The 20,951-nt window shown below is 52.1% G+C and overlaps 1 protein-coding gene across 13 annotated transcripts; it reads right to left on the bottom strand.

Annotated features, from left to right (window-relative positions):
• Positions 1-736: 736 nt before the first annotated feature.
• Positions 737-20,931, bottom strand: LOC309616502 (uncharacterized protein C19orf47). Of its 13 annotated transcripts, none has more exons than XM_082367157.1 (13): positions 20,818-20,914; positions 17,926-17,978; positions 16,905-17,067; positions 16,458-16,509; positions 13,039-13,126; positions 12,811-12,925; positions 11,305-11,386; positions 7,047-7,184; positions 6,597-6,666; positions 6,296-6,339; positions 5,384-5,536; positions 4,162-4,232; positions 1,020-2,041 (listed from the first exon to the last, which is right to left on the bottom strand). In XM_082367157.1, exons 4-13 carry the CDS (start codon positions 16,474-16,476, stop codon positions 1,547-1,549), a joined length of 1,275 nt encoding a protein of 424 aa, XP_082223283.1. In that variant the 5' UTR covers positions 16,477-16,509; positions 16,905-17,067; positions 17,926-17,978; positions 20,818-20,914; the 3' UTR covers positions 1,020-1,546. The 13 variants fall into 13 exon arrangements, with proteins under 13 accessions (XP_082223278.1, XP_082223279.1, XP_082223283.1 ...); XM_082367154.1 differs by having other exon boundaries at positions 16,866-17,067; XM_082367155.1 differs by lacking the exon at positions 20,818-20,914 and adding an exon at positions 18,193-18,324 and having other exon boundaries at positions 16,866-17,067.
• Positions 20,932-20,951: the final 20 nt, after the last annotated feature.

Genomic DNA, 20,951 nt, shown 5'->3' on the forward strand with positions numbered 1-20,951 from the left:
TCCGGCCCCTCACTCGCCTGCCAGCCACGCTGGTGCTGTCCGTGTTCTCTGTCCCCCCTCGGAGCTGTGGCCCTGGCTGCTTCATCTGCCTCAACGCTCTCCTCCTGAACTGCACATAGACCACCCCACAGCTCACCTCCTCCGGAAGGCCTTCTTGCCCCAAACATCTAAAGAGGCCCTGGTCACTTGCAGTCACCCTTCCAAGTCTTTGGGCACCCCCTGAACAGTACACTTAAAAATGGTTCAAATGGCAAATTGTGATTTACTGATTACTCTACCGCCTGTCTCCCCGGCTAGAGAAGTCAGCCACGCGGGAAGAGACTTGTCTGCCTTGCTCATGGATGGATCCCCAGCTCCTAGAACAGGCCTGGCACAGAGTAGGTGCTATGCAGTGGTGAGGAGGGGAACGGTCAAGGCACCCACACAAATGAAGCCTGCAGTCTGGAAAGCCAGCCACAGGCAGAGCGGCAGAAACAGGGGAAATCTGTGGAAGGGGAGGGCAGAGGGACAGAAGCCCTGCGGGTTGCCGAGGGGAGGAGGAGGCCCAACTAGATGATGACCATGACCGTGACTCCCTTCACCTCAGGGCCTGCAGCAAAAACATGGCCTACCTATGTATGTGGGGAGCTTGACCCTCAGAGACGAGGCCCAACACTTTGTGGGTGCCCCGCCCACACTGTGCTTCATGTGAAAAACAGTCCTGCGACTCACCCTGAAGGAGGGGAGGGAAACAGTCTGAAAGTCACAAAAATATATTAAAATAGCTGTTTTCTTCTCTCGGTGCTGGCTTCCCTTCTTAGTGCCCCTTACCCGCCACCCGCCACCGACTTTCAGGGAAAAAGATGCCCAGGCAGGTGCCCCAGCTGCAGCCTGGGGTCTGGGGAGGTCCCTCCAGCCTAGGAGTGACGGCGGCTAACAGTCTCTACAGGCTCGACGCCACCGCCGCCGACGAGGGGGCCGCTGGGAGGCCGGAGGTGCAGGAGGGTCAGGCAGGACGCAGCGGACAGTCGGGCCTTGCCACAGGGACAGAAAACAGAAAAGAAATGAACAGAGTGAAGAGACGGAGAGAGAGAAGTCAAAGCATCGGGGGGGAGGGGGCAGAGGAGGGAGGGAAGCGAGGCAGTCGGGGGGGGGGGGTATGATACGGGAGCCCCTTCAGACGACACCCACCCTGGGGGACAGGGAGGCCCGGAGCCGGGGTTTGAGGCAGCAGATGTTGCTGAGAGGGAGGATGGGGGATGGAGGACAGAAAAAGGGCACTTGGCACTTGGAGAGGTAGAAAAGTGGGTCCTGCCAAGGCCACGGTCAGAGAGGAGAGAACAGAGGACGGGAGAGAAGGGAAAGTCCCAGAGCGGCAAGGCCGGGCCACAATGACCATCTCAGACTCAGAAAGACCGGGTGAATCCCCAGAGAGCTCAGGCTGGCAGAACGCCCGAGGGAGACAAGCAGTGTCATCCAGCAGCCGGCAGGGAGGGGTGAGCGCGCCCTCGCTGAAGACTCTGATGGAGCCTGGAGTCTGGAGAGGGGCCTGCGCCCCGCCCTTGGGCTAGAAGGTCCTGCGGCCCAGTCTTTTGAACACGCTCACAGTGCCCGCGTGGTCCATCTGGGCACCAAGGCCCTCGCTGGAGCTGCTCCCCCGGGGCCCCACCAGAGTCCTCTTAATGGTGACCTTGACCTCAGCCGAGGACTTACTCTTGGTGCTCGTGACCTGGCTGTCCTGGGCCTCCGGCACAAGGGCAGCCTTGCCCAGTCTCTGGATGATGCTGACTTTGGATAGGGACTCTGGCTTCCTCTCGAGCCCAGGTCGTGAGGAAAAAGCCAGGCGCCGCAGCGTTGGGGCGGTAGCCGTTGCCGCCGAGCTGGTGGCCTTGGCTTTGACAGTTGGTGCGGGCTGGGGACTGGCTTTGGCTGGGGCCCGGCCTAGCTTCTTCAGGACGCCGGCATACTGCAGGACAGAGCTGCTGCTGTCGTGGTCACTGTCCCAAGCCAGATCCTCATCCATCTCTGGGGTGGCCCCCAGGCGGCTGAAGACTCCTGTGGGCTGTGGAGGTCAGAGGACAGACAGGACAAGTGAGTCACTCAGTCACTCAACATGCATTCACAGAGAGCTGCCTCATGGGGCTCACGGTCAGGACAAACACCCATCGGTGACACACTAGACAGTGATCAGAGTCATGAGAGGGCAAGCCCAGGGGGCTGGAGGAGCCCAGGAGAGGCCCCCTCCCTGCCCGAAGTTCGGGGAAGGCTCCCTGGAGAGGGACATCAGAGATGAGATCTGAAAGCCGAGTGGAAGTGAGTCGGATAAAGAGGGAGAGGGAGGGGAGGCGAAAGGGAAGACCATTTGCAAAGGTCTACAGGTGAAAGTGAAGAAAAGGCAAATTTGGTTATTCGCTCCACAGACATTCTCTGAGTCCCAGGTCGATACCTGGCCCTGTGTTGGGCAGTGCTGGGGACCCAGTGGTGACCAGGACAGGCCTGGTCCTGTTCTCAGGGGGCTCACACTCCAGTGGGGAAGACAGACCCAGCATCGGCTGTAGCACAAGTAATTCTCTAATTACGACAGGGAATTCCCTGGAGGTTCAGTGGTTAGGACTCCGCGCTCTCACTGCCGAGGGCCCAGGTTCAATCCCTGGGAATTAAGATCCCATGAGCCTTAATTAGTGCTCTTGGGAGGAGAGGGGAGCGCTGGAGAGCAGGGGACAGGGAGGCCTCATCTCCTCTCGGAGTTCAGGACAGCCTTCTCTAAGGCATCAACGTCTAAGAGAGTAAAGAGTGCCGTCTAAGTCCCCAAGACAGGAATAAGAATCATATTTACAGCACACTCACTACGTGCGAAGCTCTCTCCGTGGCTGCATCTTCAAGCCACATGATCCTGAGTGTTATTATCACACTCATGATAAGATTTAGGAAGTGAGAAAAAGCCAGAGTGGGTGAGCCCTGGTGAGCAAGGAAGAAAAGGCAGCTGGAGAGCTCCACCAGAGTTACTCAAACGTGCCATTTAAAGACGCTCACCATGGCTTCCCTGGTGGCGCAGTGGTTAGGAATCCGCGGGCCAACACAGGGGACACGGGTTCGAGCCCTGGTCCGGGAACATCCCACATGCCGCGGACAAACTAAGCCTGTGCGCCACAGCTACTGAGCCTGCGCTCTAGAGCCCGCGAGTCACAACTACTGAGCCCCTGTGCCACAACTACTGAAGCCCGCGCGCCTAGAGCCCACGCTCGGCAACGAGAAGCCACCGCAGTGAGAAGCCCGCGCACCGCCACAAAGAGTAGCCCCTGCTCGCCGCAACTAGAGAAAGCCCACGCGCAACAACGAAGACCCAACGCAGCCAAAAATAATAAAATAAAAATTTAAAAATAAATAAATAAAATAAAGATGCTCACCACTGCACCAGACAGCCCCCGCGCCACACAGCTATACCTCACTTAGTCCTCACGACCACACTGTGAGGTACTATACGGAGGAGGAAACTGAGGTGCAAAGGGCTTAGGTGACACGGTCAAGGCCACGCAGCCAGGCGGTGGCAGAGACGGATTTGTGCCAGGCGATGGGCTCCGGCTGCGTCTCCCAAGCACATGCCGTGGTCAGGCCTGCGGGGCTGCAGGCGGAGGAAGAAGCGCGGGCTGCGCCTGAGCGTGTGGTGAAAAGCCTCTGAAGGGTTTCCCAAGGGCGAGCGGGGAGGGCCTGTCCTGGGGGCAGCACGTGCTGCCGCTGTGGGAGAAGGGCTGGAGGGGTTCACAGGAGCTGTGCAGAGACCAGCTAGGAGGCCACTGCCCTACGCAGGCAGGGACAGGTGGCTGACAGGTGGGGACAGATGGCCCCATCAGACTCAAGACGGCCTGGAGTGGGGACGGTGGGGCACCCGAGACAGGGCCCAGGGGAGGATTTGCTTTGCGGGAAGATGCTGAGGACAATTTGGGGACGTGGTGGTGGGAGGGGTCCGAGGGCGGCGTCCATGAGTTGCCAGACCCCCGGGGCTGGAAATCGGGAGAGAGGTCGGGATAGAAGACGGACAGGGAAGCCACCAGTGCAGAGAAGGGCACTGGGCCTGGAGAGGTGGGTGAGACAGGGTGAGATGTATGTGGGAAATGCCAGGAACAAGACCCAAGGAAGACAAGAATTTGAGAGTCCCCAGTGGCGCCCCCATTTCCAACTCACCTTATTCCCCGTCGTGGTGTCTGCCTTGGTCTCGGCGCCAAGGCGATCAAACACAGACGTCCTGTGGAGACCTGGGAGGGAAGTGAGGCCGTGAGCCAGCGCCTGCGGGGCGGCCGCCGTGGGCCCAGGCCTGGCTGAGCGCCGTGCAGACAGGCAGGGGTCGACACAGCCAGCCCAGACCCCAGGCAGCTCTGGTCCAAGCAGGCACCGACTGGGCCCAGTTAGGTTCTACGTCTTTGTTGTCGGCTAACGCTGACCTCAACCCACACACTTCTGGCTAGTGTCAAATGTGGGAAGGATCAACTAAAATGGACACTTCCGGTCCTCACACCTTAGTACCAATTCATGAAGTGTATGTGCGGGAAGAGTTCTTAATCCCTTCTGCTTCCTTTCCCTCTTTTTTGGGCCATGGGCCTCTCAGAGAATCTGATGAATGGTAATGCTCTCCCTAAATAACAGCCTAAAGAGCCATTAACAGGCGAATGCTTACTAGATTACAATATAGAAGTACTATGAAAATATTAAACGACCATTAAAAAGAATGAAGAAGATGAAAAGATCTTCAATAAAAAAGTTATAGAACAATACATATAGGATAATGCTATTTGTGCTTAAAAAGAAAAAAATGCCTAGATATGTGTAAATGTACAAACAGATGCATTTACGTTCATAGATGTTGGTCTGGAAAGGTTAACAATACGTGTGGGATATGGGAGTGAGGGGAGAGTTTGTTTTTACTGTACATGCTTCTGCATCCGCTGGATGTTTTTCCATGAGAACGTTTACAATATTCTAAATGGAACACTGTAAGGAAGACCATCTCTGTATCACCAGATACAAACCCCAGCTATGGACTGAATCTCAACCAGACACCTCTGGCTCATCACGACGGTTCCTACTGTTTTGGGCACCTGCCCTCAGCCAGGCACGGTCACTAACTTGACAGGCAGGCTAGCACTGAATCCGTGCCATGGTCCCTCGGGGAAGAGGCGCCAGCTGAGGCACCGAGGAGCCCTGCTACGCTAACTGCAGGACAAGAGGACAGAGGCAGTGATGCGTCCCCCTCTACTATGGTCACCATCACTATCCCCTTGGTCCAAGGCCCCCTGGACCCCATCAGAGCCTGCTTCTGGGCCAATGCCTGTAGGACGTGACCAACCCTGCAAGACGCAGCAAAAGGGAAACACAGCCTGTGCCCCCCACTCCCCACTGGGGCCAGTACCTTTCGCTGCCTGCTGCTGCTCCAGGATCTTCCGGGTCCGGGGGGTGGTACCTTTGGGCATGTTGATAATGTACTTCCCCTCCATCTCGGCCGTGACCCGGCGCCGCTTGGTGGCACCAGTCAAACTCTCCTCCTCCCGGTGGGCCAGGGCTGCTGGGGGAGGAGGGGGTGGTGAGCATCTTCTGGGATGGAATGTTCTCCTGGGGTAGGGGCACACACGTGCCCTTTATCGCCATGCGTTCGCGTGACTGGAATCCCTTATCCTCCCAGCCACCCCCAAGGCCACTGGCTGAACCACCGGGAAACTCAGGGGTCTGGGCACAGGGGGGTTGCAGAAGGCTGTGGCGGGCCTCCCAGGCTCTCTGTGGCTCTGTCCCTCTGTTCCCCAGCAGGCTCACCTCCCAGCCCAGCCAGAATCCCCTCAGATGGGGAAACTGCTGGGTGGTGGAAAAGCCATCTAGGTGGTGCTTTCACAGGTGTAATCACTTTTTAAAAATTAATCAAGGTATATACTTACAATTTGTGCATCGTGCATAAGTAAATTACACCTCAATTTAAAAGAAAGACTCTCCTCAAATGTGTTGAGGGGAAGAGAGCCAGTCCCTCCCAGGCTCCCCATCTTTTCAATACTTTAGAAGTGAACTTTAACTTTCTTGCTCATGGCACACAAATCGAAAGATGAGAAGGAGGACGAGGCACTCGCAGACACGTGGCCAAAAGGGAGCACGTGCGATGGAGGTGGACGGGGCTGACGGGGCTGGGGGCCAGGACAGCCAAGCCCCCACCCTGGGCCTCAGCTTCCTCTTGGGCCAAGATCACTGCTGTGGGGACGGGTCCAACAAAGGCAGGAGAGCGTGATGGACAGAAGGAGGGCCTGGAAGCCCAAAGGCCAGAGTCCCATTCCCAGCTTACCAGCTGAGACCTGGAAGAGGAACAGCGGCCAAGCATGGAAAAGTCTGTGGAGGAAGAAGGTCCAGGAGAAGGGAACATCAGGGCAAAGGCCCCACGACGGGAAGGAGCCTGGAGGGGAACCGAGGCAGCAAGCGAGATGTGAATCCACGTGTCGCAGGGCCCAGTAAGGCCATGGGGGAAGACGACTTTATTAGTGGAACAATGGGAAGCCCTGGAGAGTTCTAGACAAGGGTGTGAAAGGATCAGATTGAAGGTTTTAAAGGATCCCTCTGGCCGCTAAGAGGAAAGGTAGCTTCTTTACCTTTGACCCCAGGCATCAAGCACAGGGCCGGGCACCACTGCGGGGCTCAGTGACCATCTGTTAAAAAAGACTGAACCACCCATAGTCAACAACACTGTACTGTACACTTAAAATTTCGTGAAGAGGGTAGAGCTCACGTTAAGTGTTCTTACCACAATAAAATAAAAAGTACAAAAAGACTGAAACAGCCACCGCGTGAGAACTGCGGTGCACCCACGACGCTTAAAGACACCATCTCAAGTGCTTCCAACCATCCTCTGGGGAGGGTGTCACCAGCCCCCTTCTACAGTGAAGCCCACAGAGGTGCAGTGGTCTGACCAAGTCTGAACACTCTGGACACCTTGTGGCCTCCAAAGCACCCTGCAACGTTGGGAACATGTCCCCCAAAATACCGTCTGCCAACCCACATTCACCTCCAGCTCCTCCCACCACCTGCCCGAGTCCCCTCACCAGCGGCCTTGGCACTCTTTGCTGCCATCTTGTTGGACACGGTGACAGAGATCTTGGAGGTGCTGGTGTCCGGCCGCCTGGGGGGAGTGCCGGGTGGGGAGTCTCGGTTCAGGCTGTTGGTGATCATCCGGGAGGCGGCTGCCAGGAGGAAAGAGGAGAGTCCAGTGGGACGGGGCCCTGGGAAGGGGGTCAGGATGGGGAAGGCAACCTGGGACCCCACGGGGAAAGGGCAGCCAGAGGCACCCTGTGGCTGCACTGTCAAGACGAGCATGCTTGGGGTGGGCCTGTCTTCCCAGGAACCAGCCCGCCCCTCCCCGCCCTGGGGGCCTTTCCTGAGGCCCCAGACCAGATGGGTTCCTAGCACACTTCACCTATCAGTTACCCAGCCCTGCACTGAGCTCTTCCCTCCCCTCTCCCTCCACCACGCTGGCCTCCAGGATCTTCCTCGCTCAGCAAATACATGCCCACTCAGGGCACTTGCTGTTCATAGGTCTGGCGTGCAGCTCCCCCAGTAGCAATGGGCTTGCTCTGTCTTTGCATTCAGGTCTCCTCTCAGACGGCATCTCCTCAGAGAATACTTCCCTGCCCTTACTACTGCTTGACATTAAAATTACATTTATTTGTTTACTGGTAGACTCTCCCACAAGACTGCAAGGCCCACGAGGAGACACTGTCTGTTTATCGCTGTGTCCCCAGTGCCAACCACAGTTTCTGGCACTTCACAGGTCTTCAATAAACATCTACTGAAAAGATGAACATGGTCACCGAACCTCCCAACACCCGTACTAGACAGGCTCCACTGTAAACCAATTTTATAGATGAGGAAACTGGGACTCGGGGAGTGGGGTCACTCAGCCAGGGCCCTGGGCAATGTGGGTCTGGCTCCAGTTGGGCTGGGGCAAGAAAAGAGGTGACCTCCCTCAGGGGTGGGAAGCAGTCTCTGGCACCCCTGTATTCTGTGGGGCAGGAGAAGGGATGTCCCAGGGTGCAAGGTGGGCTACAGCGAGCAGACTGGAGGGCCAACTCCAGCGGGGGGAGGAGACGGATTGTGTCGCCAGGTGCAGCTGCTGCTAGCTTCAGGGTGCGGGTTTGCTGAGCTCTTGGGGAAGGCCTGCAGGGAGGGGAGAGGGGGAACCTTCACGCTACTACCACTTGCTCAGCAGGCCCAGCACCGACCCCCGCCCCACAATGGCTTTCAGACTTTGGTATTTTGTCCTACCTACCCCCAAAAAAGCCTTCTCTCTTTCTGCCACGTGCTGTCTCTCAAAGCCTCCTGAAGTCCCCCATAATGACCCTCAACACCTGATTATAATTCCATATTGCTTGGTTATTTTTTAAATTATAACTACAGCATACAGAAAAATACATCAAACCTACACAGATCGTTTAACATCAATTCCCATATACCCACCACCCAGGTCAGGAACTGGAGCACTGCTGGCACCCAGAAGTCCTGGGATTGGCCCTTCCCAACAAGACCTTCTCCCTCCCCACCACCCAGGAAGAGATGGGCGGTTCTCAGGCCTGCTCACTGCTGTTGATGATCTGGCATACACCCTCCCGTGATCTTCCCAAGACATTTCTTCAGCCCGATAGGGGTGGCTTTCTTTCTTTTTTTTTTGGCCTCGCCCGGGCCCCAGCAGTGAAATCACCGAGTCCTAACCATTGGACCGCCAGGGAATTCCCAGGGGTGGCTTTCTGATGAGTGTCTGTGTGGCATCTGCGCCCAGAGCCTCCGCTCACAGCACTCTGACAGGCCAAATGCAACACGATCGGGATTTTCTGCTACAAAACATCAGCAGTTGAGAGGGCCTGCCTCTTGCAATGGCCACAGAGGGCAAGGTCTTGCTTATAAGGGATATGATGTTCTATCACGCCAGGTAAGCATCACCTGGGTGGAGGGAAAACAGCTCTGTCTGTGAGCGACTGAAGCTGAGCTGCAGTCAGATGCCAGAGTACAAAGAACTGTTCTTTGTTCCTCCCAGTGCGGACACACGTGTTCAACATTACAAAGTGTACACAAGTGACTGGAATGTTTTGGGGTACTCTTCTCCACCCTCTTCCATCTGTGCCTGCTTCCCCTGCTCTTTTAACTGCCTATTTTCTCCATCAGTATTTTTGTTTTAGTTTTTTAAACTTATTTTAAACTATTTAAGATACTCAGAATGGCATAAGAAGTACATACTACCTGATTACATTTATATAGGTTTGAAAGACTGGCAAAACTAACCTAAGCTGTTAGAAATCAGGGCAGTGGAAACCCTTGAGAGGGGTGAGTGACGCCAGTCATCTTTTCTGTTTCTGGATGTGGAGGCTGCAGGCTACACGCGTGCTCCATTTGTGGAAAGCCGTTCAGCTGCCCCTTTGTCATCGGAACCCTTTTCTGTATGTCAGTTGAGGGAGACCATTGCAGAAACGAACCCAATTTGTTCAACCTCCCTTTGTCCATGCCTTTGGGTGGGCCCTGACCACACTGATGCTGGGCTTAGCCATGTGACTGGCTTTGGCCAATGGGACAGAAGCAAATGTTACACAGGCAGAGACTTAAGAGGTGCTTTGCACATTGTGTCCTGCCTTCTTATGCTGCTTTTGGGAACCCTACAATCACCATGGTGTAGATGAGCCTGGGCTAGCCTGCTGGATAATGAGAGACATGTGGCCAAGTCATCTCTTTTGGCCCAGATGACACCAAGCCAACCATCAGATGTGTGAGGGAGGCCATCCTAGATCAAGAGATCTAGGAGCTGCCAAGTGACCACTGAGATCAGCTGAGCTGGCCCAGAGCGGAAGTGACCAGCCAAGTCACAGAATCGTGAGAAATAAAAGTCTGTGTTTGCAGCAACATGGATGGACCTAGAGATTATCATACTAAGTGAAGCAAGTCAGACAGACTTAAAAAAATGATACAAATGAACTTATTTACAAAACAGAAATAGACTCACAGACACAGAAAACAAACTTATAGTTACCAAAGGGGAAAGGGGGAGGGTGGATAATTTAGGAGTTTGGGATTCAAATATACACACTACTATATATGGAGTAGATAACCAACAAGGACCTACTGTGTAACACAGGGAACTATATTCACTATTTTATAATAACCTATAATGGAAAAGAATCTGGAAAAAATATATATATATAGGGAATTCCCTGGCGGTCCAGTGGTTAGGACTCCGAGCTTTCATTCCACTGCAGGGGGCATGGGTTCAAGCCCTGGTCAGGGAACTAAGATATATATGTGTGTGAGTGTGTGTGTGTGTGTGTGTGTGTGTGTGTGTGTGTGTGTGTGTGTGTGTGTGTATAACTGAATCACTTTGCTGTATACCTGAAACTAACACAACATTGTAAATCAACTATATTTCAATAAAAATTTTTTTTAAAAAGTCTGTGTTTAAGCCAGTTTTGTGGTGGCTTGTTAAGCAGCAAAAGCTAATTAATACGTATGTTAAATTTTTTAAGTGTCACACTGCTGAAAAAAACAAAAGTATAAATACAGTTGATTCTTACCATTCAGATTCCATTTTGTAAATTCACCTGTTCACAAATTTATTCGTAACCTCAAAACCAATACTCGTGGTGCTCTGTGGTCATTCACAGACACGCACAGAGAGGCAAAAAACTTGAGTCACCCAACACACGTTCCCAACTGAGGTCAAACAAGGCGACGCTCTGCCTTCCTGTTGCAGCTCTCACTTAGTAAACAAGTCTATTTAGTGCCACAGTCTATTTACGGTCTCCTTAGTGCTATTTTCACATCTTTGTGCTTTTTGTTAGTGATTTTGCTGTTTAAAATGGCCCCCAAGCATGGTGATAAGGTGCTGTCTAGTGTCCCAAGTTCAAGAAGGCTGGGATGTGCCTTACGGAAAAAATACGTGCGTTCAATAAGCTTCGTTCAGGCATGAGTTTTAGTGCTGTGGGCTGTGAGTTCAATGTTTATGAATCAACACCATATATTAAATAAGGTGTCTTGGAACAGAAACACACATAAATAAGGTTGTGTATTGGTCAGATGACGAAAATGTGGTGACCCCGTATTCCCCTGGGAGAAGTGATTCAGTATTCACTGACTCGGTGTTCACAGTGGCTGTGTAGAATGGAACGACCACAAACGAAAATCCATTGTATATACAGCCACTCACTACCTAAGAGACGAGAGCCTCGGATGGCTTTGCTTCCACCTCTGCAGACTCCAGGTGTGTCCCCTTCACTGTCGGAGTGTAAGAATGAAGGAAAGGAGGCCTGAACACATGGGACTCACCGCTAGAGGCGCCTCGGCGAATCTCGCCTGGAAGGGGGCTGGGGCTGCAGGGCACCGACTCAGTGGCAGCTTTGCACACGTCCTGTAAAGAAAACAGGTGCCCGGTTACCATGGGGACAGGGGCATGAGCTGGCGGAAGAGGGAACCCAGATATCTGAGCAAAACTCGGGGCATCAGAGCCTGAACTGTTAGAGGTTTCAAAACATTTCCCTCCTAATCATAATGAAGCATCAGACAAACCCAAACTGAGGGACATGCTACAGAACACCTGACCAGTACTCTCCAAAACTGTGAAGGTCATCAAAAACCTGGGAAGACTAGGAAACTGTCCCAAATCAAAAGAGACTAAGGAGACGTGAGAAGTAAATGCCATGTGGTATCCTGGAACAGAAAAAGGACATTAGTGGAAAAACTAATGAAATCCAAATAGTCTATAATTTAGTTAACAATAGCATACTACTAATGTCCATTTCTTAGTTTTGACAAATGGACCATGGCTATGGAAGATGTTAACATTAAGGGAAGCTGGGTAAAGGAAGTACAGAAACTTTCTGTACTACTGTCGGAACTTTTCTATAAATCTAAAATTGGTCTCAAATTTAAAAGTTTAAAGAAATCATTTTGCTCAGTGACCTCCGTGATAACTCAGCTAACATCCCTGGCTTGAGAAAGCCCTCGCTGCGGGGTCTTGTCCTGGATGGTGGACAGACGAAGGTCTGTCCCTGGGATGGAGGAAGCTAGTAAAATTGACAAGAATAACCCCAGCAGCCATCACTCGGTAAAGTGCAGTGCTGGAGAGCGCAGCTCTGAAGCAAGCTTCCTTCTCAGTCAAGTGGAGGGAGGAGTAAGTGAGCTCATATGCGTAGAGGATGAAGACAGGGCCTGGCAGGCCACGGCGAGTGCTTGGTAAGTGCTAACTATCATAACTAAACAAGCTCTTCACTCCAGGCCTGGCACTTGGGGCCACATACACTCTCTGGTAGATGGCCACAGCGACCCCATGCAGCAGGGCTGTGTGAAAAGCCTGTTGCAGAGACTCGGGGAGGTGAAATCACTAGTCCAAGGTCACTGTAAGCAGAAGGGCCAAGAATGGAACCACCATGTTGTTGGCCGAGCCACCAACTGGGTCCCACATAGAAAGCTCCTGTTCTGGGGACAGAGGAAGAGTCCTGGTAAGGATAACTATCATGAGGAAGATGAGAACTAGTAATAACAATACTTGTAGCGAGCCCCTACTGCGGCCTGCTGTTTACACTGTCCTAGGGCTTTATATAACTTAGTACTCACAACCCTCCTGCAAAACTGGTTTGCCTACGTACATCCTACAGGTGGAGAAAGTAAGGTTCAGAGAGGTTAGGCAACATGCCCGATGTCACACAGCAAACAGTGGAACCAGCCTTGGAATCCAGTCTGCCTACCTTTACTTCCAAGCCTCCAGTCGGCTCTGCCACTGCCCCTCTACCCCACCCTAAATCCAGGGACAGAGGGGTCGAGCGGAGCACCCACCTGGCGGTGCACCACCTTGGCATGCTTGAGGATGGCAATGATGTCGCCCACCACAGTCACGCCCAGCTCATTCATGATTTCCTTGTTGAGATCCAGCAGCATGCTCTTCTGGATCCTGCAGGGGAGGGTCAGCAGGGAGGCCACCAGTGGGCCAGGGTGGGTGGGCCAGCCAGCCCCCTGACTCCCCTCCTTTCCCCAAGTTCAGCCCTGTCCCCTGGGCAGCCTTACCTATTATCCACAAACATCACTGCGTAATTGACAGCAGGTCCCGGAGGAATGCCGGCTTCCTTAAAGAATTGGATCCACTCGGAAGTGGCTGGGGGGAGGGGGCGTGGACAGGGCTCATTATTCACGTCACTCTCCTTAGAGAAGAGCAGCAGCAAAACCACGACAGCAGCAGCTCCCACACATTAAATGCTTACCAAATGCCAGGCCCTGGGCCTGAGAGCTCTGCATATATGACGGAACTAAGCCGGCCTGACAGCCCTGTGAGTTAAGCAGCATTGACGCCCCCATTTTGCCAGTGAGGAAACTGAGGCAGGGAGAGGTCGGGGGACTCGCCCCAGGCCACCCTGCTAACAAGAAGCAGACTCCCCGAGCCCCTGTGCTTCCATACTGCCCTTCTCCTTGCAGCTCTACCCTGCTCTGGAGCGTGACCCGCAGCAATCACCACCCCCCATGCTTGGCCAATGACTGGTTTGGGGGAGCCAGGACTCTGGGTTCTCCACCCAGGTCCCCCATCAGCAGGTGCGGGCCCAGAGGGTGACAGGATTCATAGGTGGATGGAAAGAAGGGTTGCAGAGCTGACCCCTGGGTGTCAGAAGCAACCCCCCTCTACACACACACACAAAGAAGCAGCCCGGCCTCAGAGTGAGGCCAAAGCATAGGCTTTGTTTGGAGCATGGGTTCAAATCCTGGCTCTGCCATCTCCCGGCTGAGGGACTCTGGGCAAGGTAACGCTTGGTGCTTCGGTGCCCTCTGGGGTAATACATTCAACAAGTATGTACTGAGCACGTGGCATACACCAGGTCCTCCTCTGGGCACTGGGGATACCGCAGGGCACAAGACAGAGTCCCTTTCCTCATGGAGCTGACATTCTAGTGATTACAGCACTGACGTCCTTGGTCATTGTGCAGACTAAAGAGAAAGTCCACAAAAAGGGCTCTAAATGGCATGTGGCCCAGAGGATGTCCTCAACCCATTGCAGCCATCATGATGATGATGAAGGGGACAATGGTGACGATGATGCCACCGCTACACGTGGAGCCAAGACCAGGCAGACCCCATCCATGTAGCTTTACTGCTTCCAAAGTTCTTTCTTGGCCTCTTGGGTGTGACCTTCAAACTGACCCTGACCTCTCAGGCCAGGTGTTAGAGAAGATCACGGGTTCCAAGGAGAACTTTTTTTTTCACATTTTAATATCTCTGAAACTAGGATTTACCTCACAATTGATGGTGTGCCACAATTTAATTGGCAACATTTTAAAAAAATCTTTCTCAGGGTACATAACAGTACATCCAACAATCCATGCTATTTTAGATAAGAAGAAATTTGGTGTTACTAATGCCCATTTTGCAGATAAGACAACTGAGGCTCAGAGCAGGGAAAGAGACACACTCTGGACGAGACACTGCATGGGTAGGGGGTAGGGGGCTCAGGCGCATCCCCTCCCGAAGAGGCCCCTGCCCAGCCAGCCACAGGCCAGTCTCCCGGGGCCTGAGGCAAGTGAGGAGCTCATGCCCTCAGGACATCCTCCAGCAGCCCAGAGGAAAGGGGGACCTTTTTCTGCTTTTCACAGGCACTGTCCACCTGTCCAGGCATGGGGCCCTGGGTTCCCTTAGCCAAAAGCAGGCACCTTTGTCTAAGTATCAAAAACTACCACACAATAGTTCCATTTATGTGAAATGTCCAGAAGAGGTAAAGCTGTAGAGATCTGTAGGGACAGAAAGTAGATTAGTGGTTGCCAGGGACTGGGGTGGGAGAGCAGGGGGGAGGGGGGAGTGATTGCTAATGGGTATTCGGGTTTTGGGGGGAGTGATGAAAATATTTTGAAATTGATTGCGGCGACGGTTGCATAAGTCTGCGAACACAGACTATAAAGACCATTGAATCGTACGCTTCAGTGAATTGTATGAAATGTGACCTGCCTCTCAATTAAGCTGTTATTAAGGGGAGGAAGAACACCACGTAGGTTGGGGGTAGCTAGCTGCCTGAAGCAACGTCAAGGAACTGCAGAAGTCCTCCCGTCTGGCCCTCACCGTCATTTCGCGTCCTACTAAGGAGGAAAATACGCTGCCAATTAAACGATCACAAGCACCAGCTGTAAGACGCACCCCCATTTCAGAAATATTAATATGGGCCACCATGTGTGTCTTGGACTCAGAGGTGTGGCTTGCTGTACGTACCAGGAGACGTGCACTAGAAGATTCACAGCAGCTTGTCTGCAACCCAGAAACAACGCAACATCCACTGACAATAGCATCGACCAACAAATGGTGGCTGCTCACACAGTAAACACTACGGAGCAGAGTGCAAAGCAAGGAACTGCAACTACACACAGCGCCAGAGACGAGTCTCAGACACGGCGCGGAGCAACAGAGGCCAGGTGCAGAAGGACTCATGGCATGACTGCATTCACGTAAGTTCAAAACCAAGTCTATAGGAACGTTTTCATTAGTGGTACAACTATAAGAGAGGTAAGGAGAGATTATCACAAAGACAAGATAGTGGTTTATTCCATCTGGAGGAGGGAGGGGGTGTGTGATTGGGTTGGGAGCCCTCAGGGGGGCAGGCAATATTCTAGTTCTTGACCTGGACGGTTGCGGGGGGGGGGGGGGTGCTTTTTTTAAAACCTTTTTATTGAACTATCATTTTCACCCACAAAAGTACACACAAGTCGATACATTTTCATAAACCAACATACCCATGTAACCAGTACCCAGATCAAGAAGTAAAACATTTCCAACATTCCAGAAGCATCCCCCGCCTCACATTCCCTAGGCAGTCACTTCTCTCTGCCTCGCAAGGGCAATCAACACTTTCTAGCAGCAGAGATGGATTTTGCCTGCTTCTGTGCTTTATATAAATAGAATCATAAAGGATGCACTCAGATGTTTGCTTTTTAATTGCTCTTATGACCACACAAATATGTTTTATGTACTTTTCTATACATACAAATCTCCAAAAATTTTAAAGCTACCAGCTAATAATCTCTGTGCTTTGGCAATCCCCAAGTACAGAGTTCGAAGAGAATGTGGTGATAAAGCTCATGAGAATAATAACAGCTAACATTTGCTGAGAACTATGCCCAAGATTTTACATGCAATAACCTCCTAATCCTTACAACATCCCAGGATGTTACTATCTCCATTTTACAGGTGAGAAAATCGAGGCTCTGAGAGGTCATATGAGAAATCTGCTGGACTTCAGGACCCAAGTTCTTTATGGCCAAAATACGTTGTCAGCAGGCCAAGATACAGAGCGGAGGTGGACAGGCCCTGAGCAGGCCCTGGCCCTCCCTCCACGTTCCCCGGAGCACAGCTGTTCCTGCCAGTGACCAGCCTTCCCTCCCCCAGCCTGCTCCCCCCACCAAAGTCACACCTCAGAAAGGGCAGAGGGGAGAGGGGGCCCCAGAGAGAAGACTCACCCATAGTTACAGAGACCATTGTCTCCCTCGCCTTCACTCTGCTCCCTGGAGCCTGCAAGAGAGAACAAGGGGAGAGCACCCATGAGTCGCCGCCGGCTAAGTGTCCGTCCCTCTCTCGCTGCCTGTCTGCCTGCCAGAGGAGAGTTCCTGGGCTGGGGGCTCACAGCCCAGGAATAGCCTGGAGCAGCTGGCAGGAAGTCAGCCTGGGGCAGAGCTGTCACCACAACTATCACTCCTGCCTCGGATAAGGCCCAGGGGCAGCAAATGTCCACATCTCCATTCCCACACACCTCACAAGTTTCTGGCTGGAATAAGAGAGGGACAGAAAAAAAGACACCCCCTGCCCAAGACCTTAACCATAAATACCCATTCATTCACCCATTCAAAAACTCCTTCCTGAGAACCTACTGTGTGTGAGGCACTGTTCTAGGAGCCAGGAATACTGACGTTAACAAAAACCAGAGCTTGAGGACTTCCCCGGCGGTCCAGTGGTTAAGACTCCACGCTTCCACTGCAGGGGGCACAGGTTCGATCCCTGGTCGGGGAACTAAGATCCCACATACCGCAAGGCGCAGCAAAAAACAAACAAACAAACTCCAGAGCTTGGCATCTAGGTGGGGACATGGGAAACAGGGAGACAGAGAGTAAACAAGCAAACCAGTTGACAGTATCACGTGTCAGAAAGCCTTTAGCGTTATGGAGAAAACACAGAGGGCCCGGGAAGGGAGGGCTTGCAATTCTAAATGGGTGGTCAGAGAAGAGCTCTCTAAAGTGACATTTAGAGACCTGAAGGAGGTGGAGGAGTGAGCCATGCAGTCTTACAGAGGAAGAGTGTTCCAGGAGAAGGTACAGCAAGTCCAGTGCCCTGAGCCAGGAGCCCATCTGGCATGTCCGTGGGGCAGCAGGAACAGGGGAGGGAGCAAGGAGGCAAGTGAGAGCGGCCAGGGCAGAGAGGTGGGGCACCAGTCAGAAGGGGGTCCCAGAGCAGAAATGGAAAACCAGTTTTCGCTTGAGTAACATCAGCAGGTGCCAGAAAGGTGTTAAAGACATATTAGCCCCAACGGAGACTTCCTCCTCCACATGAACAGCGGTGTTGAAAGAGAACTAACAGAAATCATTTCCTCACCTGATGCTTCGCTACTACCTGACTCCAGGACCACCTGTCCCATGCTGCCCTGGCCCAAACTTCCCACCTGGCCCGCCTCCTCTTCTCAGTCCCTGCCCTCTCCCCTCACGCTGCTCCCCTCTACCCATGCCAGCCCCCAGTTCTGATCCTTTTCACCCACCCCTCCTCCACCTCCTCTACAGGGTGCAGAAGGCCCACTGTCCAGCACCTTTCTGTTTACCATCACATACAATCTGCCCGTTCCCGCCCCCCCACCCCATTTTGATGGTATCACAGAGATGGTACAAGAGTAAGGACTCTGGAACCAGACTTGCAGGATTCAAATCTGGCTCTACCACTTACTAGCTGTGTGACCTTGGCAAGTGACTTCACCAGTCGGGCTTCAGTGTCCCCATCTGTAAACCGGGATGGTACAAACATTACTTGCCTTAGAGGACTGCTGTGGGGCTAGATGAGTTTCTATGTACAAAGAGCTCAAGAGTGCCTGGTGTATACTAAGTACCTACTCTAGAAGTGCTGGTTCTTCTTATTCCCCCAGCCTCCCACCCCAGCTTTCCCTCTAACACCCAAGTGCTTTGCCTGCCACCCACTTTCCACACAGAATGTCACCTGTGCCTGGAATGTTTGCTCCTCCTGTCCTCCTGGCAAGCTCTCCATCACTCTGCTTGGCTGCCACCTGCTTTGTGAAGCCTTCCCAAAGTCCCCAGATGTGAGGGTCTCTCCTCTACTCCCAAGCAGGATGATGAACATGACCACGGACATCACTTCACCCTGTACTTGGCTCCTAAGATCCCTTTTCCCTTCGGGATTTTACCACTGGACAAAGACAATACAACCAACATCTCTCAAAGAGCAAGGCATGGAGAGGCTTCAGTTAAGTCAGACAGAACAACAGCATTTCACATACCAAGCACTAACTATGCACCAGGACCAATGCCAGGCATCACGCTGATGCCTCACAACCTCCTCATGAGTGAGGACTATAATTAGCCCCATTTTAATCAATGAAAAAACCGACTCATTGTGGGGCAGTCATTTGCCAAATGCCACATCTAGCACGCACTTTACTAGGATTCAAAAACAAGTTCTCCCTGACTCCAATGTCCATGGAGTAGCTCCTGCTGAATGTTTACGTGCCAGGCACTGAATATGTTCACATGTCAGTGACTCCTCACAACCACCCGCGGTAAAAAGTAAAAATGATCTCCAAGTTACAGATTAGAGTGGCAGGTCCGAGGTCACACAGCAAGTAACTACAGGGCCAGGGTTTGAACCCAAGTCAGTCAGTGGCTATGATTAACACTGGTCAAGGGATTACTATGAGCCAGGCACTGTGGTCTGTCTTTGCAAAGTTTCAGTTAACACTTACTAGGAAGCTCTAAGTACTGGTATCCTCCCACTATAACTGCAGAATCCCCTGCTAGACTCAATGTCCTCTCTCCACCATTAAAAGCCCATCTCCAGCACTGACTTTCTGAACAGTGAAGATTATATAACATTAACAATAATAGAAAAATGACAGCTCCCAAAATTCAAGTAATCACCATGCACCAGACTCTCCATCCTAAGCCCTTAGAAGGCTTGGCTCCAAATCTCGATTTTACCACTTCCTAACCCTGACTCTGGGGCAAGTGGCTTAACCTTTCTGGATCTCACTCCCTTCAACTATAAAATAAGAATGATAGGAGTTATTGTACATCAACTATACTTCAATTAAAAAAAGAAAGAGGGCTTCCCTGGTGGCGCAGTGGTTGAGAATCTGCCTGCCAATGCAGGGGACACGGGTTCGAGCCCTGGTCTGGGAAGATCCCACATGCCGCGGAGCAACTAGGCCCGTGAGCCACAACTACTGAGCCTGCGCGTCTGGAGCCTGTGCTCCGCAACAAGAGAGGCCGCGATAGTGAGAGGCCCGCGCACCGCGATGAAGAGTGGCCACCGCTCGCCGCAACTAGAGAAAGCCCTCGCACAGAAACAAAGACCCAACACAGCCATAAATAAATAAATAAATTAAATAAATAAACCCAAAGTTAAAAAAAAAAACCTGTCATCCTTAAAAAAAAAAAAAAAAGAAAGAAAGAAAGAAGGATAAGCATATCTATTCTTAAAGTGCTTAGCAGGGTTAAAAGAGTTTATAAACGCCAAGCCCTTAGAACAATTTCAGCAGGTTTTGTACATGTGCATTAAATAAATCTTAAGTGAGTCAGGAAAAGGGTAGGACAGTCACTGAGCTGATGTCAGTCATATGCAAAGTGTGAGCTGAGAACAGAGTATAACTTAACAGGGTCCATGGGATCTGACAACATAGAACCACAATAGTACAAGTTATTCCCTTTTCAATTCTTTCCGTTTCTGTCTACAATTTAATAGACCATTCTGCTTCCATTGGAGTTCAGGTTAAGCTTTCCTTCTTCTCACGGCCAGCAATGCTAGTTTTCCATTAAGAAAGCAATACAAATTTTCTTTCTCAAATGAACTGACTGGAGGAAAATGCATCAGTTTTAAAGAAAAAGGAAAACGTAATACTAAGGGATTTGGCAAAATTTATCAAATAGTAAGTGGCAGGATGTCGATTTGCCCAGCTCCAGATTCCAAGTTTTTCCTATCGCCGTCTCTGGGTTTCCTTTCTCCTCTCTACTTCCTTGCAAGTCCCATCTACACCAATGACTCTCAGAATCATTTTAATTATAGTCCCAATCTATTGAGCTCCTGCTCTATACTGTCAGGTCCTATGCTAAGGAGTTTACACGCACATTTCATCAGCATCCTCACAATGACTCTATGATATTGGCGCTATTAGCCTTCGTTGTATAGACGAGGAAAACGAGGTTCAGACAGGTGAAGGCACAGGTCCACTACCACAAAGTGTAGCTAGGACTTGAACTGAAATCTGTTGGCTCCCAATTCCACGCTCCCACACCCAGATCTTCCACACCAAGTACAAACATCATCAACAATACAAACAATAACAGTATAGCAACCAAGTGAGCAGTGTGCCAGGCGCTGAGCTAGGGGCTCCGACATGCACGAGCTGACTTCTCACTCCAACCTATAAAGAGGATGCCATAGCCAGATTCTGATCCCCATTCTACAGAGGAGGAAACTGAGGTTCAGAGAAAGAAGTAGCTTGTCAAGAGCCGAGCCGCACAGCGGCGCCAGGACTGAGTCCGGAACCCCGGGCGCCATTCATCCCCACCTCATCCAACCCAGTCCCACCACCCACGGCCCGCGCCTCACCTGGCCCTCTGGGCCCGCACCCACTCGCGCCGCCCGCCCTCCCACCCGGCGGCGCCAATTGTCAGACCCTCCTCCTTCGGCCCGGCTGCCCGCCCCGGAAGCACCGTCCTCGCCGCCGGAAGCCGGACTTACCG

This window comes from Balaenoptera borealis, assembly GCF_965194805.1.
Source record: "Balaenoptera borealis genome assembly, chromosome: 19".
NCBI lineage: Eukaryota > Metazoa > Chordata > Mammalia > Artiodactyla > Balaenopteridae > Balaenoptera > Balaenoptera borealis.

What these genes read in the sequence shown, in the direction of transcription:
- LOC309616502 (XM_082367146.1), bottom strand. Translation starts at nt 18,345, where the DNA reads ATGTCCGTGGTCATGTTCATCATCCTGCTTGGGAGTAGAGGAGAGACC. An exon ending in GCAGCAGCAGGCAGCGAAAG is followed by an intron (nt 4,233 to 5,383) that starts GTACTGGCCCCA and finishes CTTCCCTCCCAG; the next exon opens with GTCTCCACAGGACGTCTGTG. An exon ending in ACACCACGACGGGGAATAAG is followed by an intron (nt 2,042 to 4,161) that starts GTGAGTTGGAAA and finishes TGACCTCCACAG; the next exon opens with CCCACAGGAGTCTTCAGCCG.